Source organism: Ylistrum balloti, unplaced genomic scaffold, assembly GCF_031769215.1.
Source record: "Ylistrum balloti isolate Yb309-2 unplaced genomic scaffold, AGI_CSIRO_Ybal_v1 Utg370058, whole genome shotgun sequence".
NCBI lineage: Eukaryota > Metazoa > Mollusca > Bivalvia > Pectinida > Pectinidae > Ylistrum > Ylistrum balloti.
Window position 1 is genome coordinate 950,745 of NW_026782107.1, and position 16,934 is coordinate 967,678.

The following is a 16,934-nucleotide window of genomic DNA, read 5'->3' on the forward strand; positions in this document are numbered from 1 at the left end:
AATAATACAACTTCCAACACGTTCGCTGGATGTCTCCTCTGAACGAACCAGTCCGCGGGTAAGTACAAAGAAATCCATTCTTCAAAATGTACATGTATTTAAGCATAGTGGGCAGAACTGTTTTGTAAATACCAATATGGCGGCAGATGTCCCCTACAATGGCGGAGAGTAAAACATTCACGATTGTGTTTCAGATTGTCTGGTCATGAAAATAGTACATTTCAGATTCATGTCACAGATATTATACAGTACGTTGTGATATTCTAGGTGTTGGACTAATCAAATATATTTTGACACAAATATCACATCTTCGATCATACATCATCTAGAATGGAGCAATCATAAGTCATTATACACAAACAGTTCTCTTGTATAATAATTTTCATGGTGATTCTGCGAAAATCCACGAGCATTTAAAAAATATCGTGTACGATGGATTGAAAACTGGATAAAATGTTGCGCATAGTATTATTTTGTGTTATTTGTGTATAATATGACTACTGATACTGTTGCCGGATGTCATTTATATATATATATATATGTTCACACATACTATAAACAGCAGTGATGACCATACACATCATTATCACAGAAATACCTGTATATTGAAGTACCAGGTGCTCTCCCACACCAAGGTCTCTCGTGCGTACTAGTCTGGGTCAACTAGTGATTAATAGTTGTAAAACATCAAGTTTAAATGTTATTTCTCGCTTAAATTACGTCCGAATGAAAGCCTCTGTGTCATGTATGTTTCCCACAGTGTTACTCATAATTGTCTGTTATCACAATCTGTTACAGGTAGGCAATGTGATTCTCAGGAATGAAACAGGAAAAACATCATATCTTTGCCAGTTGCTTTGGTCATCCGATTCCCAATCATTTCTTCTTCGAACCTTTATTACCCTTCAATTAGCATGGTTGATTCGGAGATTCACTTCTGACATCGCGGAACTTTTTATTAAGTGATTATCTTATACTTACAAACAGCAGACCTAAAGATCTCTACTGTATGCTTCTCGGGTAGTATTGCTTATGATTTTTGAAATACAACATGTCTTAAATGTTTTTGTATTATTCCGACATCATTTATTTAATTTATTTACCACTCGACTAATGCACGTCTTTATTTACCATAGTGACGAGAGGGATTTTATAGATGCTACACATACTGCCCACTGGTCTATCAGATCATGACAGTATAAAATTCTGAAGCAAAAAAAATGGAGCTCGTCTTGCATCGACATTGTCGTAAAATACTGAGTGGTAGAAGCTGGAAGTAGTTTGGAGTAAAATGGTTTGGTGTTTTTCACCCCTTTTCAACATGCTAGATGTAGTAAATTACATAGTAACATTCATATTTAAAGTCGCAAAAGCATTATGGTTCAATTTAAATAGTTTATAGATTAAAAAAAGTATTTTGACTGTCTAAGATATTTTCGCTCTGATTACAAATTTAATATGTGATTCGTTTCGTTTTATTCACAGGTAGCATTTTACACCTATCTGTTTCCTTTACATACGTCATAAAATCTTAAATATTGATAAACCCGACCGGTATGGCGGACGCAGAAGAAATTTTCGGAAGCGATGCAGAATCAGACAATGGTTAGTGGCTCTTGTCTCTCTGACAGATCGGTATAAATGTATTGGCACGATAAAACATACTACGCTGTTGCCTTGAATATTTCTGATTGTTAAGCAGTGGCCAAGTATGCAAGAAAATACTAATTTCACGTGGTGCCATAATGCACGCGATTCCTGTTTTGACGAAGAAAATAACTGACCATGGACTCGGGTAGTTTGTAACATCATAGTAAGCCTCGCTAGGTTAGAGGTAAATTCATGATCAATCGACACCGAGCGTAACTTGCTCGCTTCGCTAGACAGCAGTATTTGACATGATCAGGTACTAGAGCACTGTCAAATCGTTGGCTTTATGTGGGTACTGGAGCAGCGATGATCCCTTTTGATTCCTCCTTGGGTCTCATATATACATATGACGTTTGACAGTGTCCCTCGTGTTTTCAAACGTCCGATATAAATGAAGAATCACAAAAAGCGACAAGAGCATCGGAAATTCTGGCTATTTAGACAAATTATCCTAGATGTATTAAGGGCAAAGATAAACAACATCCTTAATCGCTCTTTCGCCAATGCAACTTTTAAATCGCCAAAGAATTTCAGTTTCACCATTAGGATTATTCTGGATGTGTGATCTACATTAAGTGTATGATACATGATTGTTCATTGATCAATATTAGTTGACATGGTTAAGTACTGTGGAAGTCTGAATGGTTCTGATCATCTATCAGTGTCAGGGTTTTTTTTCCTTTATTTTGGTTTATATTTTGAATTCCTTATATTAAAACACAAACTTTTAGTAATCCAACCATTGGTCATATTTTATTTACAACAGCTTATAAACAATACATCGATAGAAGATGAGACATTTTTCTTATCACCTGTGTAAGGTTAAAGCCATTGATGGTTGTTAACCAAATATATCAACTCAATTTTTCTTCCAACCACAGCTGTCAAGCACATTGGTAGTGGCTGCCATTTACAAATCTCATGAGTTTTATTGTTATAATCCTACCAAAGTGTAAACTCTCACGAGATTGGCACTCATTATCAAAATCTGCTTGTAACTGAGGTTGTTGTAAAAAAATAGTTGTAATAGTCTAATAATGCCATTATATTTGTATATATCAAATGTTTGCCATTTCATAGAAGCAATTTGGTGACCTAAGTTCATACAAGACAAAACAATAAGATAAATAAATAATACAGTACTCAAATTAATGAAAGAAATATAAACAGTAGTGGTCTTTTCCTGAAGTCATTTAAAACAGATATAGAAGGAAAGCTGGTTCCTTCTAAATGACTTTTGAACATAATTGATATTTTGTTTGGTTGTTTACAATAGATCAGGGAAGTGCTGCATCTGGATCTCCTGCTAGAAGCGGTTCAGGATCTGAGGGCAGTCAGCACAGTAGTCCAGCTCACAGTGGGTCCGGCAGCCCACCAGGAAGTCCCATGAGCAATGCTTCAGGTAGTGTAGCTTCAAATTCTCCCCAAGGGAGCCCCACTCACAGTGGATCTGGTAGTCCCCCAGGAAGTCCAAAAAGTGAAGCATCTGGAACACCAATAGGAAGCCCAGTGCAAAGTGGAGCATCAAATTCTCCTCCAGGGAGCCCCGCTCCAAGTGGAGGATCACAATCACCACCTGGCAGTCCTGTTGATAGCGAGGCTTCAAATTCTCCTGTAGGGAGCCCTGTTCACAGTGGAGCTTCAAATTCCCCTAGAGGAAGCCCCACACATAGTGGCTCAGGAAGCCCCCCTGGAAGCCCCAGAAGTATAGGTTCAGGATCCCCCATGGGGAGTCCAAGGTCAAAAAGCGGGTCACCAGTATCACACAGATCACATACACCAGTAGGAAGTGGGTCAGGGAGTCCACCAGGCAGTCCACACTCGGGAAGTGAAAGTGCTCAGTCAAGGTCAGGGTCTAGGTCAAGATCTAGGTCAAGGTCACGTTCTAAATCAGGAAGTCGTTCAAGGAGTGGAAGTCCGGCCAGTAAAGGATCAAAAGGAAGTCGACACAGCAGTCCCCTGGGGACGCCTGGTGGAGGAAGTGGTAGTGAAGCTAGCAGACAAGGAACACCTGTTGGGTCAGGTTAGTATACCAACTTTTATATGGGATTTGTTTGAGTCAGTCAAAGTAACAGAATGTGGTTTTTTGAAGTCTGTTTTTAGGTCATCTGACCCAAAGGGTCGAGATGACCTATAGCCATCATGCTTCGTTCGTCGTGCATCGTCCGTCGTCCGTAAACTTTTCATTCAAAAAACTTCTTCTCAAATACTAGAAGGCCTGGGGGGCTAATACTTGACCCATAGCATGCTGGCATGGAGCCCTACAAAGTTTGTCAAATTAATGACCTTGACCCACTTTCAAGGTCACAGGGATCAAATATGTTAAAATATACAAACAACTTCTTCTCAATAAGCAAAAGTCCAAGAGTGCTGATATTGGGCCTGTAGGATGCTTGGAGGAAGGCTACCACGTTTCTTCAAATAAATGACCTCAACCCACTTTCAAGGTCACAGGGGTCAAATATGTTAAAATATACAAACGACTTGTTCTCAATAAGCAAAAGTCCAAGAGTGCTGATATTAGGCCTGTAGGATGCTTGGAGGAAGGTCTACCATGTTTTTTCAAATGAATGACCTCAACCCACTTTCAAGGTCACAGGGGTCAAATATGTTAAAATATACAAACGACTTGTTCTCAATAAGCAGAAGTCCAAGAGTGCTGATATTGGGCCTGTAGGATGTTGGAGGAAGGGCTACCAAGTTTGATCAAATAAATGACCTCGACCCACTTTCTAGGTCACAGGGGTCAAATATGTTAAAATTTTTAAACAACTTCTTCTCAACAACCAAAGGCTCAGAATGCTGATATTGAGTCTGTAGGATGCTGGGATGAAGGGCTACCAAGTTTGTTCAAATGAATGACCTTGACCCACTTTCAATGTCACAGGGGTCAAATATATTTATAATATACAAACTACTTCTTCTCAATAAGCAAAAGTCCAAGAGTGCTGATAATGGACCTGTAGGATGCTGGGATGACATGCTACTAAATTTGTTCAAATGAATTACCTTGACCCACTTTCAAGGTCACAGGGGTTAAATATGTTAAAATATGCAAATGACTTCTCAATAATCAAAATGATTAGAGTGCTGATATTGGGTCTGTAGGATGCTTTGAGGAAGTATTACCAAATGTGTTCAGGTGAATGACCTTGACCCACTTTCAAGATCACAGGTTCAAATATGTTAAAATCCGTAAACAACTTCTTCTCAGTAACCAAAAGGCTCAGAGTGCTGATATTGGGCCTGTAGGATGCTGGGAGAAAGGGCTACCAAGTTTATTCAAATGAATAAAGCCCACTGTTTTAATGGCAGACTCACTGTTGTTAGAGTTTGACTTGCTTTTTGTCAGATGACCATTAAGGCCCATGGGCCTCTTGTTATTTATTTTAAATTTGTTAAAATGAAAAAAATGAAACTACATGTATTTATGTTTACCTTTTTCATAAGTAATATTTATCATATTTTAAAACTTGATCATATAAAACATTACATCATCTAACAGCACACAGTGGGAGTGACTCTGATGATTCATTCATTGGCCGAAAGAAAAAAGAAAAAGTACCACGTGGAAGTGAGGATGAGGAATCTGGAGGCGAGGAGAATGGCCAAACGGTCGAAGGTAAAATATCTCATATTTCCCAGGTTTTTATAATGACTCGAGGTTCATGCCAACAGACGCCAATGTCACATTTTGTGATAAAAAATGTAATTGGCAATTTCTAGTTGGCAACAAAAATTCAGATTGATTTTGTAAAATCCTATTGAAAAAGAGCTGATAGTCCATTCATTCATGTAATACATGTTATACTGGTCATCAGGCAGTCTTGTTTAGTTGTATTCACAGCCCCAATTAACTATGTAGTGTCATGCCACATCTACTAATCCCCTCCGACCAGTAGGTTCCTGACAATCTGTGTGTACATAGACTTAAGGTCTCTGGACAGGCAGCCAACTTGGATTTTAAAGATTGTTATTGCTATTTCTGAAGTACTGAATGGATATCTTTCAAATTTCATACATATTTTTCCTTTTGGTCTCTCCTTGTGAGCATCTGGTTTTGGCACTGATCAGAAGAAACAAAATGGCTTCAAGGTGGCCATTTTGGATTTGGCAGGTAGAGATTATCATTTCTGCAAAGGAATGTTTAGATGTCTTATCATTAACAGCAAAAACAGAGAAATGAAGGGAATAGATCCAGCTTTTGAAGAACATGTAAAGATAAAAAAAATGGAGGGCACAAGATCCCTCTGGATCTCTTGTTTCATAAAATATGAATTACATGTTCATGACAATACTACCTGGTATGTTTTTTTCTTAAGCTACCTTGCATGTTTAAGACCTTATTGAAACAAAAGTACTGAAACTGAAGGTGAATTATTTATTACTGTTCATATGAATATTTAATCATATATGAAACAATTAACTTTATTATTCAAACATAATTTTTGACCCAATTTTATTTTGGCTCCTAAATTTATCATTTGGTGAAAAAAAATTGTTGATTTTTTGTGCAAGAATTTTAAAGCTGGTGTGACCCCTGTGACTGATAAGTGGGTAACACAGAGACCTTTTCCTTAGGGGATGTAAATCTTGTTTGTAAATTGTCAATAGTAGATAATGTTTTTTAAGCATTTTATCGCCCAAGATCAAGACACCTACATAACATTACAAGATCTGTCCTCTCACAAGAGGGCTCTCGTTCTCCACACACATCATTCACACAGTCCATACTTTCAAATTACATGTACATGCTCCTTTAAAAATGCACATTTTACTGTGTATAAACATTTTAAGAACTAAATAAGTGGGGAAAACAGGGCTAAGAACCAACATCCATTCTAGTGTAGATCAGGAAAAGTTAATTTTCTAGGTCCCAGTGGATCCCAAAGGGATGCAGGGCGCTCTTCGCAGGCCCAAACATGTCGGCAGTCACAGTATTACTACACCTGGCCTCAGCTGTTGTGCTCTTCCTACTATTTTGATTTTAAGAACTAATTAGGTGATAAATATAAAAATTATTCTCTGATGTTCAAGTTGATCAATCAAATATTGACAAATCACTGTTGTTTTCCCTTTGTTGGTACATCCAGGAGTAAAGAGGGAGATGAATCCCAAAAAACTTTTTTCCAAGGACTCCATAAAGTTTTTCAACAAGAAAAAAAAAATAAGGAAGAATAAAAGAGGGCCCCATGCCTCACCCTGCCAGAAATCAAAGGCCATATCATCAGAAAATACATATCTCATGAATAAAAAGCATAGAAAGAAAAAATGTGTAATTTCTTTGTTCAAAAAGACAGTGTAAAAAAGAGGTCAAGCTGACTGATTTGTTTTGATAAATTTTGGTAAGGAGAGGAAGTTATGGTGTCATTTTGTTGATGTACAGCTTTGTTATGTTGTAGCGACTGTTGACGATCTGTTTGGGGACGCTGCTGATATCAGCTCAGATGAAGAGGAGGAAGATAAAGACAAAGAAGAAAAGAAATCTGATAATGAGATGAGAGAGGATGATGAAGATCGGGACAGAGAGAGGGTGAATAAAGCATTATACTTATTATGATAACAAGCTTATCATTTTACATCTGTCACTGAGAGAGAATAGACGTTTGATATAACCTCACATAGAATGGATTCCTTTGTTAATTAATGCCACACCCTTCCCCTCAGAGTGGTCACATTTCCTATTGGTGTAACACTCAATACGATATCAGCTTTAATAGATTATAAAATGCTGGTAGGAATAACTTCATGATTGAAGGGAGATAACTCTTGTTTTAGATGCCTGGTGAGGAAGAAGAGGAGGAGCCACCAGAAACGAGAATTGAAGTGGAGATTCCTCGCATCATAACAGACCTGGGCAAGACAGTCCACTACGTCAAATTACCTAACTTCCTCAGTGTCGAGACAAGGTATGTGTATCATTACAGACCTGGACAACAACTACCCACCTTGTCAAATAACCTAACTTTCTCAGTGTCGAGACAAGGTATGTGTATCATTACAGACCTGAACAACAACTGTCCACAGTTTCAAATGACCTAACTTTCTCAGTGTCGAGACAAGGTATGTGTATCATTACAGACCTGGGCAAAACAGTCCACAGTTTCAAATGACCTAACTTTCTCAGTGTCGAAACAAGGTATGTGTATCATTACAGACCTGAACAACAACTGTCCACAGTTTCAAATGACCTAACTTTCTTAGTGTTGAGACAAGGTATGTGTATCATTACAGACCTGGGCAAAACAGTCCACAGTTTCAAACTGCCTAACTTCCTCAGTGTTGAGACAAGGTATATAACATTACAGACCTAGACAACAAAACACAAGTAAAAAATCCCACTTTTTCAAACCTGATCACCAGAATATCCCTGTCACTGTGTGTTTTATTTTTACAGACTGCTAGATGCTAGTTGACTGACTGCAAATGGGGGACATATAGCATAGCTATGTCTCTCTTGTCCCATCACATAGTATCCTGTCCCAATTCAATGTAAACTCCTAGCAACTCTCATGTTTTGACCAATTTTGATCAAACTTCATACAAATGTAAATAACGAGTATGCTACAGACATTGTTGTTTTTCAGGGGCCTGAGGTCAAGGTCACCCCTGCTATATATAGAAATCCATCAACTGATTCAAGTTAAACACCAAGCAATTTCATTCTTCCTTGGAATCTGGTCAAACTTTAGACAATGATCAAGTATCTGTTTATTTTGAACATTGTTGTGTTTCAGGGCCACAAGGTCAAGGCCAGTATGTATTACATGTATTTACTAGTGTTGATATAGATGATTTTGTCTCTTTAATACTATATGTTTTGTTTGTACAGGCCATATGATGCTAGTGTTTATGAAGATGAAATAGATGAAGATGAAGTGTTGGATGAAGAAGGTCGTGCCAGGACAAAACTGAAGGTAAACACAATCCAATAAGTAAAGTGTTACTTAAAAAATCATCATTTTTTTTCGGGGATTTTTTTATGTTGATTCCATGAGTTTTTTAATTCACAAACTCCACGTCATCAAATTGTTTAAATAGGATGAAATCAATTCAGTGTCACAACAGTACTTTGTCCTGTAGCAAATTTCCAGCAAATTCTCAGATGCCCATGCCTACCACTATCAGCAGACACATACAACAAAAACACCATGATATAACTAAAGTCAAAAGCACTGGCACAGAAAAAAGAGCCTGTATTTATTAGCAAAGGCAAAAAAACTTGTTATTTTAAAGAAAGTGTTCTGGTTTACAGGTAGAAAACACAGTGAGATGGAGGACGGTAAAGGATGAGGAGGGTGCTCCTATATTAGATGATAATATGGTTCCAATGAAGGAAAGTAATGCCAGAATTGTTCGCTGGTCTGACGGCAGGTGTGTCCTTTCAATATTTATGTTTATTTACATCAATTATACATAAGTTCAATGTGTTAACTATCCTATAAACCATATGTCTCATAATCCACTGTTTAAAAGGCCAGGATACTCAGTCAGTACAGGGCCAGGATACTCAGTCAGTACAGGGCCAGGATACTCAGTCAGTACAGGGCCAGGATACTCAGTCAGTACAGGGCCAGGATACTCAGTCAGTACAGGGCCTGGATACTCAGTCAGTACAGGGCCAGGATACTCAGTCAGTACAGGGCCAGGATACTCAGTCAGTACAGGGCCAGGATACTCAGTCAGTACAGGGCCAGGATACTCAGTCGGTACAGGGCCAGGATACTCAGTCAGTACAGGGCCTGGATACTCAGTCAGTACAGGGCCAGGATACTCAGTCAGTACAGGGCCAGGATACTCAGTCAATATAGGGCCTGGATACTCAGTCAGTACAGGGCCAGGATACTCAGTCAGTATAGTGCCAGGATACTCAGTCAGTATAGGGCCAGGATACTCAGTCAGTACAGGGTCAGGATACTCAGTCAGTACAGGGCCAGGATACTCAGTCAGTATAGGGCCAAGATACTCATTCAGTACAGGGCTAGGATACTCAGTACAGGGCCAGTGTACTCAGTCAGTACAGGGCCAGGATACTCTATCAGTACAGGGCCAGGATACTCGGACAGTATAGGGCCAGGATACTCAGTCAGTACAGGGCTAGGATACTCAATCAGGATACTCAGTATAGTGCCAGGATACTCAGTCAGTATAGGGCCAGGATACTCAGTCAGTACAGGGCCTGGATACTAAGTCAGTACAGGGCTAGGATACTCAGTCCATACAGGGCTAGGATACTCAATCCATACAGGGCCTGGATACTCAGTACAGGGCCAGGATACTCAGTCAGTACAGGGCCAGGATACTCAGTCAGTACAGGGCCAGGATACTCAGTCAATATAGGGCCTGGATACTCAGTCAGTACAGGGCCAGGATACTCAGTCAGTACAGGGCCTGGATACTCAGTCAGTACAGGGCCAGGATACTCAGTCAGTACAGGGCCAGGATACTCAGTCGGTACAGGGCCAGGATACTCTGTCAGTATAGGACCAGGATACTCAGTCAGTACAGAGTCAGGATTCTCAGTCAGTACTGGGCCATGATACTCAGTCAGTACAGGGCCAGGATACTCAGTCAGTCTGTACTGTCATGGTTGTGTCCTTGGATTCTAAATTGCTCTGGATGACATGCTATTTGCCTTCCATATGTTGTTCAATGTAGGTAGTCACAAGCTACTACAAGGAGACTCCACCTCTTAGCAAAACAGAAAAAGAAAGTTTACATTTTGGTGAATTTAAAAGTCTGAAAACAAGAATGTGAATTTCAGCAATATTCACACATGAGATTTTGCATCATTTTGTATATTTGATGTCTTAAGTGCCATAAACATCATAGGATTGGTGACTTAAAGACAAGATCCTTGACAAATGAGATATTTGTATTGTTTCAGTATGTCTCTACACCTTGGTGAGGAAATCTTTGATGTACACACGATGCCGATACAGGGCGACTTTAACCATCTGTTTGTACGACAGGGGACTGGTCTTCAGGGACAGAGTGTCTTTAAAACAAAGCTCGCCTTTAGGTATGGTATATCTTACCTCCCGTTGATGTTATCTATCTTTGGAGAAACAGACTATAATTTACTATATTACAAGCATTCTTTATATTCCATGTCTTCTTCATTTATCTTTTGTGACACAGACTATATGCTATTTCTTTGTGCGACATAAAGTTAGACATATTTGATGCTTGTTAGTTTGCCTGTTTGTTCCATTGTACATAGCGGGTGTTGTTGATGAAGCAGAAGATACTTACTCTTCCAGAACACCTGGTCTTTTTCACTTTGTACTTTTTCTGGATTCTTCATGTAAATCTTTCTTTTGTTCATGTTATGCCCTGGTTTTATGGAATTCGAGTTTGAATTATGATTATGTTGTCGTGTTGGTTTTTATACTATATGATAATCCTGGCTTATATTCTGTCTTAATTTGTGGCAATTAACTTTCACAGATTTGTTTCTGTTGCAAAAAATAATCAATCCTAAGACTTGTGATATGATTGACAATGATATTTCATTTCCAGAGCCACACTCCAATATAGGGCCAGTCCTTCACACATAGAAAGATGACAAGGTTGTCCAGTTAGCTGACAGGTCAAGTAAGGGACAGGAAGAGTCAGTACAGGGCCAGGATACTCAGTCAGTACAGGGCCATGATACTCAGTCAGTACAGGGCCAGGACTACTGCAGGAGTGAAATGTCATGGTTGTGTCCTTGGATAAATTGCTCTGGATGACATGCTATTTGCCTTCCATATGTTGTGTGGTAGTCACAAGCTACTACAAGGAGACTCCACCTCTTAGCAAAACAGAAAAAGAAAGTTTACATTTTGGTGAATTTAAAAGACTGAAAACAAGAATGTGAATTTCAGCAATATTCACACATGAGATTTTGCATCATTTTGTATATTTGATGTCTTAAGTGCCATAAACATCATAGGATTGGTGACTTAAAGACAAGATCCTTGACAAATGAGATATTTGTATTGTTTCAGTATGTCTCTACACCTTGGTGAGGAAATTTTTGATGTACACACGATGCCGATACAGGGCGACTTTAACCATCTGTTTGTACGACAGGGGACTGGTCTTCAGGGACAGAGTGTCTTTAAAACAAAGCTCGCCTTTAGGTATGGTATATCTTACCTCCCGTTGATGTTATCTATCTTTGGAGAAACAGACTATAATTTACTATATTACAAGCATTCTTTATATTCCATGTCTTCTTCATTTATCTTTTGTGACACAGACTATATGCTATTTCTTTGTGCGACATAAAGTTAGACATATTTGATGCTTGTTAGTTTGCCTGTTTGTTCCATTGTACATAGCGAGTGTTGTTGATGAAGCAGAAGATACTTACTCTTCCAGAACACCTGGTCTTTTTCACTTTGTACTTTTTCTGGATTCTTCATGTAAATCTTTCCATTGTTCATGTTATGCCCTGGTTTTATGGAATTGGAGTTTAAATTATGATTATGTTGTCGTGTTGGTTTTTATACTATATGATAATCCTGGTTTATATTCTGTCTTAATTTGTGGCGATTAACTTTCACAGATTTATTTCTGTTGCAAAAAATAATCAATCCTAAGACTTGTGATATGATTGACAATGATATTTCATTTCCAGGCCACACTCCACCGAGTCCTTCACACATAGAAAGATGACCTTGTCCTTAGCTGACAGGTCAAGTAAGACACAGAAGGTCAAGGTTGTTCCTATCTCAGGTCGTGACCCTGACTACTGCAGGAGTGAAATGATCAAGGTAGGATGATAGCTCTGTAACTTCTGACACCATTTGTGTGGAGGAATTTGATAGATATCTCTATCCTAAGCTAGGTGTGGTAAATACAAAAATTAAAACCGAATGTGTAGAGCTTCTTCAGATTTGTTTTTGACCTACTTTATGAATGTGATACAGAGTTATCTCAATAATACAAAGGTCTAGAATAAAAAAATTCAGAAATATTTAACTATAACACAAACTACATTTTAAGCATCAAGTTCATTTCCTCAGTTTGAATGCAAAAGATATAAACCTAAAAATGATAAAATTTGAAACACATAACTGTAAAATTAAAGGTCACATCACTGGCATCAATTTACAAGTATAAAAATTGTTACTTTTAATGGAAAGTTGAAGATATTATCAATCAAATGGTATCACATTCCTTAGCATGGGTTTTTTGGACATGGTACTAGTGTCAGGACCTCATTTCAAGGTAAGACACATGATACTAGTGTCAGGACCTTCTTTCAAGGTAAGACACATGTGCTGGTGTCGGAACCTCATTTCAAGGTAAGCCACATGTACTGGTGTTAGGACCTCATTTCAAGGTAAGACACGTGTACTGGTGTTAGGACCTCATTTCAAGGTAAGACACATGTACTGGTGTTAGGACCTCATTTCAAGGTAAGACATGTGTACTGGTGTTAGGACCTCATTTCAAGGTAAGGCACATGTACTGGTGTCAGGACCTCATTTCAAGGTAAGACACATGTTAGTTGAGACCTCATTTCAAGGTAAGACACATGTACTGGTGTTAGGACCTCATTTCAAGGTAAGCACCTGGTGTTAGGACCTCATTTCAAGGTAAGACATGTGTACTGGTGTTAGGACCTCATTTCAAGGTAAGGCACATGTACTGGTGTCAGGACCTCATTTCAAGGTAAGACACATGTACTGTGTTAGGACCTCATTTCAAGGTAAGACACATGTACTGTGTTAGGACCTCATTTCAAGGTAAGACACATGTACTGGTGTTAGGACCTCATTTCAAGGTAAAACACATGTGCTGGTGTCAGGACCTCATCTTAAAGTAAGACACATGTACTGTGTTAGGACCTCATTTCAAGGTAAGACACATGTACTGGTGTTAGGACCTCATTTCAAGGTAAGACACATGTACTGTGTTAGGACCTCATTTCAGGGAAAGACACATGTACTGGTGTTAGGACCTCATTTCAAGGTAAAACACATGTGCTGGTGTCAGGACCTCATCTTAAAGTAAGACACATGTACTGTGTTAGGACCTCATTTCAAGGTAAGACACATGTACTGGTGTTAGGACCTCATTTCAAGGTAAGACACATGTACTGTGTTAGGACCTCATTTCAGGGTAAGACACATGTACTGGTGTTAGGACCTCATTTCAAGGTAAAACACATGTACTGGTGTTAGGACCTCATTTCAAGGTAAGACACATGTACTGTGTTAGGACCTCATTTCAGGGTAAGACACATGTACTGTGTTAGGACCTCATTTCAAGGTAAGACACATGTACTGTGTTAGGACCTCATTTCAAGGTAAGACACATGTACTGGTGTTAGGACCTCATTTCAAGGTAAGACACATGTACTGGTGTTAGGACCTCATTTCAAGGTAAGACACATGTGCTGGTGTCAGGACCTCATTTCAAGGTAAGACACATGTACTGGTGTTAGGACCTCATTTCAAGGTAAGACACATGTACTGGTGTTAGGACCTCATTTCAAGGTAAGACACATGTGCTGGTGTCAGGACCTCATTTCAAGGTAAGACACATGTACTGGTGTTAGGACCTCATTTCAAGGTAAGACACATGTACTGGTGTTAGGACCTCATTTCAAGGTAAGACACATGTGCTGGTGTCAGGACCTCATTTCAAGGTAAGACACATGTACTGGTGTTAGGACCTCATTTCAAGGTAAGACACATGTACTGGTGTTAGGACCCAATTTTGAGATAAGCCTTGTACTGTTTAGTGTAACATCATGAATAGATTTTGCTTGTCTACAGATACTTCCATTAAAATATTTTTGACAGAAAGAGGAAGAGAAATTACGCGCAGCTATTCGTCGAGAAAGTCAGGTACGTCGTACAAGAGAGCGATCACATGGTGGAGGTCTCACACGAGGATTCCTGGAAGGAGATGAGGAGGACGATGATGATGAAGGCGAGATCTCTATAGCAGCCATCAAAAAGCACTACAAACAGAACAAAAAAGGTCAGTAGTAAATAATCAATAATTACACCAGGAAGGTCAACGTCAGATATTGTAAAATCTCCTAACTAGGGGCTAATGTGATTCTTTATCAAGATTTCAATATTTTTAGCCAATCATCATCATCCTACATTCATGGTATATCATCCATCCGTCTTTTCCTCCGTTCATAAAACATTTTCTTAACGCTATTTCATGAGAAGTACTGGATGGATCTTTCTCAAATTTTGTACATAGGTTCCCCTTGATCCCTAGTTGTTCCAGTTCGATTTTGCTTGGTTAGAAAAACAAAATGGCCGACAGATTACCATCTTGTATTTTTTCAATGACGATTGTTATGACTATTTCTTGAAATGTACTGGAATGATCTTTCTCAAATTTCATATGTGGGTTCCCATTGATCTTTTGTTGTGCCAGTTAGATTTTGGATCTAATCAGAGAAACAAAATGGACGATAGACAGCTATCTTCGATCTCGCCTAGACAAGTTTGTTATGGCTATTTCTTGAGAAGGACTGGATAGATCTGGCTCAAATTACCTATGAAGGTTGTCCCTGGGTGTTCCCGTTTGATTTTAGCGGTGATCAGAAAAAAAATGGACGACAGGTGGCCATCTTGGATTTTGACTTTAAAAGTTTGTTTTTGCTATGTCTTGATAACTACATGGATCTTTCTCCAATTTAATGAGTGAGTTACCCTTGTTTGTTAGTTTTGTTTGTTTAATTTTGGGACTGATCAGAAAAAACAAAATGGCTTCTAGTGAGCCTTCTTGGATTTGACAGTGAAAGATTATTATCGCTATTTCTGCAAAGGATTGAAGTTCAAATTCATTATCATTAAGAGCAAAAACAGAGAAAAGAAGGAAAAATACCCAACTTTCAGTGAACAGATCAGGATCAAACAATGGTGGGCGCCAAGATCCCTCTGGGATCTCTTGTAAGATAACAAGATGTTTTGATTAGATACGAAAATGTTTACTATACCATGCCTCACTGTGTAGGTTTCCTCATGTTATATCAGTCTCTGTCCTGGAAAATTCATCAATAAAATGCCCCATCCTGTATGGTTTGTCCTCACACCTGCCAGGCTCTGTTCTTAACATGGTTACAATAATTTGTCTGACCCTGTTGTGTTTATCTTTGTGTCACGCTGTCCTCTGTCTTAGTAAATTTCATAGATTTGATTATAGTAATGATTGTATAATAACTGGAATCTTGCAGAGAAACAGCAAATCTATTCATCTGACAGTGACGATGCCTACGACTCTGATCGGGAGAAAAGCAAGGCTAAACGGCTGATGAATGCAAAGAAAGGCGTGATGGAGAGCGATGAGGTATGTCTAAGTGACTTTTACTATAAAGTCAGTATATGTTGGCCTTAAGGTACTCTTTGATAAAGGATGGTTTTAATACCATATCTTGACCTGTAAGGTCTTGTTCATGGGTGATGACCTTCAAAAGACTATTTCATGTAAATAAGCACTGGTCTCTAAATTAAATTTGGTTTGTGTAATAATTTTAGTTTTGTGAAATTTTGAGGATTATAAAGTTTAGTTTGAGACATGAGTTCTCTGATTGTCAGAAAATGGCAGATTCTGTACCACATAAAGGTCTAGGAGTATCAGGATTGAAAACTGATGATAAAAGATGTGAGATTTTATGAGGAATTTTGGCAGAAATGCAGATCTTTTTTTGCTTAATTGCAATTTTATTAAAGGACACAAGGGAGGTAACAGAGTGTCTGATGTTTCAGGGTTCTGACTCTGATGCTGGTGGGCCAAAAAAGAAGAAAGCAAGGATTGTAGAAAGTGATGATGAGGATGCTGAGATGGAAGAAGATGGAGGAGACAAGGAAGATGATGCAGGGAGTGAAGGAAGTGATGGAGGAGGGAAAGAAAGGGGAACAGCCTCTGGGGGATCAGATTCTGAGTAGGGAGTGAAGGGGGAAGGGAAGAAGGGGAAACAACCTAAGGGGGTCAGATTCTGAGTAGTAAATGTCGGGAAACAGTAAGGGGGTCAGATTCTGAGTAGGAAATGTAAGGAGTGAAGAGGGAGGTAAGAAGAGGGAACAGCCTCTGGGGGTCAGATTCTGAATAGGAAATGTAAGGAGTGAAGAGGGAGGTAAGAAAGGGGAACAGCCTCTGGGGGTCAGATTCTGAGTAAGAAATGTAAGGAGTGAAGAGGGAGGTAAGAAGGGGGAACAGCCTCAGGGGGATCAGATTCTGAGTAGGAAATGTAAGGAGTGAAGAGGGAGGTAAGAAGAGGGAACAGCCTCTGGGGGTCAGATTCTGAATAGGAAATGTAA

The 16,934-nt window shown here is 39.0% G+C and overlaps 1 protein-coding gene across 1 annotated transcript; it reads left to right on the forward strand.

The window, feature by feature from the left end:
• Nucleotides 1–1,562: 1,562 nt before the first annotated feature.
• On the forward strand, nucleotides 1,563–16,570 carry LOC132549451 (RNA polymerase-associated protein LEO1-like). Its single transcript, XM_060213395.1, has 12 exons — nucleotides 1,563–1,605; nucleotides 2,927–3,673; nucleotides 5,156–5,272; nucleotides 7,053–7,183; nucleotides 7,429–7,559; nucleotides 8,483–8,567; nucleotides 8,906–9,024; nucleotides 10,538–10,672; nucleotides 12,278–12,413; nucleotides 14,454–14,634; nucleotides 15,851–15,963; nucleotides 16,383–16,570. The coding sequence occupies exons 2-12, from the start codon at nucleotides 3,037–3,039 to the stop codon at nucleotides 16,560–16,562; spliced, it is 1,965 nt and encodes a 654-aa protein (XP_060069378.1). The 5' UTR covers nucleotides 1,563–1,605; nucleotides 2,927–3,036; the 3' UTR covers nucleotides 16,563–16,570.
• Nucleotides 16,571–16,934: the final 364 nt, after the last annotated feature.

Excerpts from the sequence above, each read along its gene's own strand:
- LOC132549451 (XM_060213395.1), top strand. The coding sequence starts at position 3,037 with ATGAGCAATGCTTCAGGTAGTGTAGCTTCAAATTCTCCCCAAGGGAGC. Across the intron at positions 5,273-7,052 it reads GAATGGCCAAACGGTCGAAG|CGACTGTTGACGATCTGTTT; the intron begins GTAAAATATCTC and ends GTTATGTTGTAG. Across the intron at positions 12,414-14,453 it reads GCAGGAGTGAAATGATCAAG|AAAGAGGAAGAGAAATTACG; the intron begins GTAGGATGATAG and ends TATTTTTGACAG.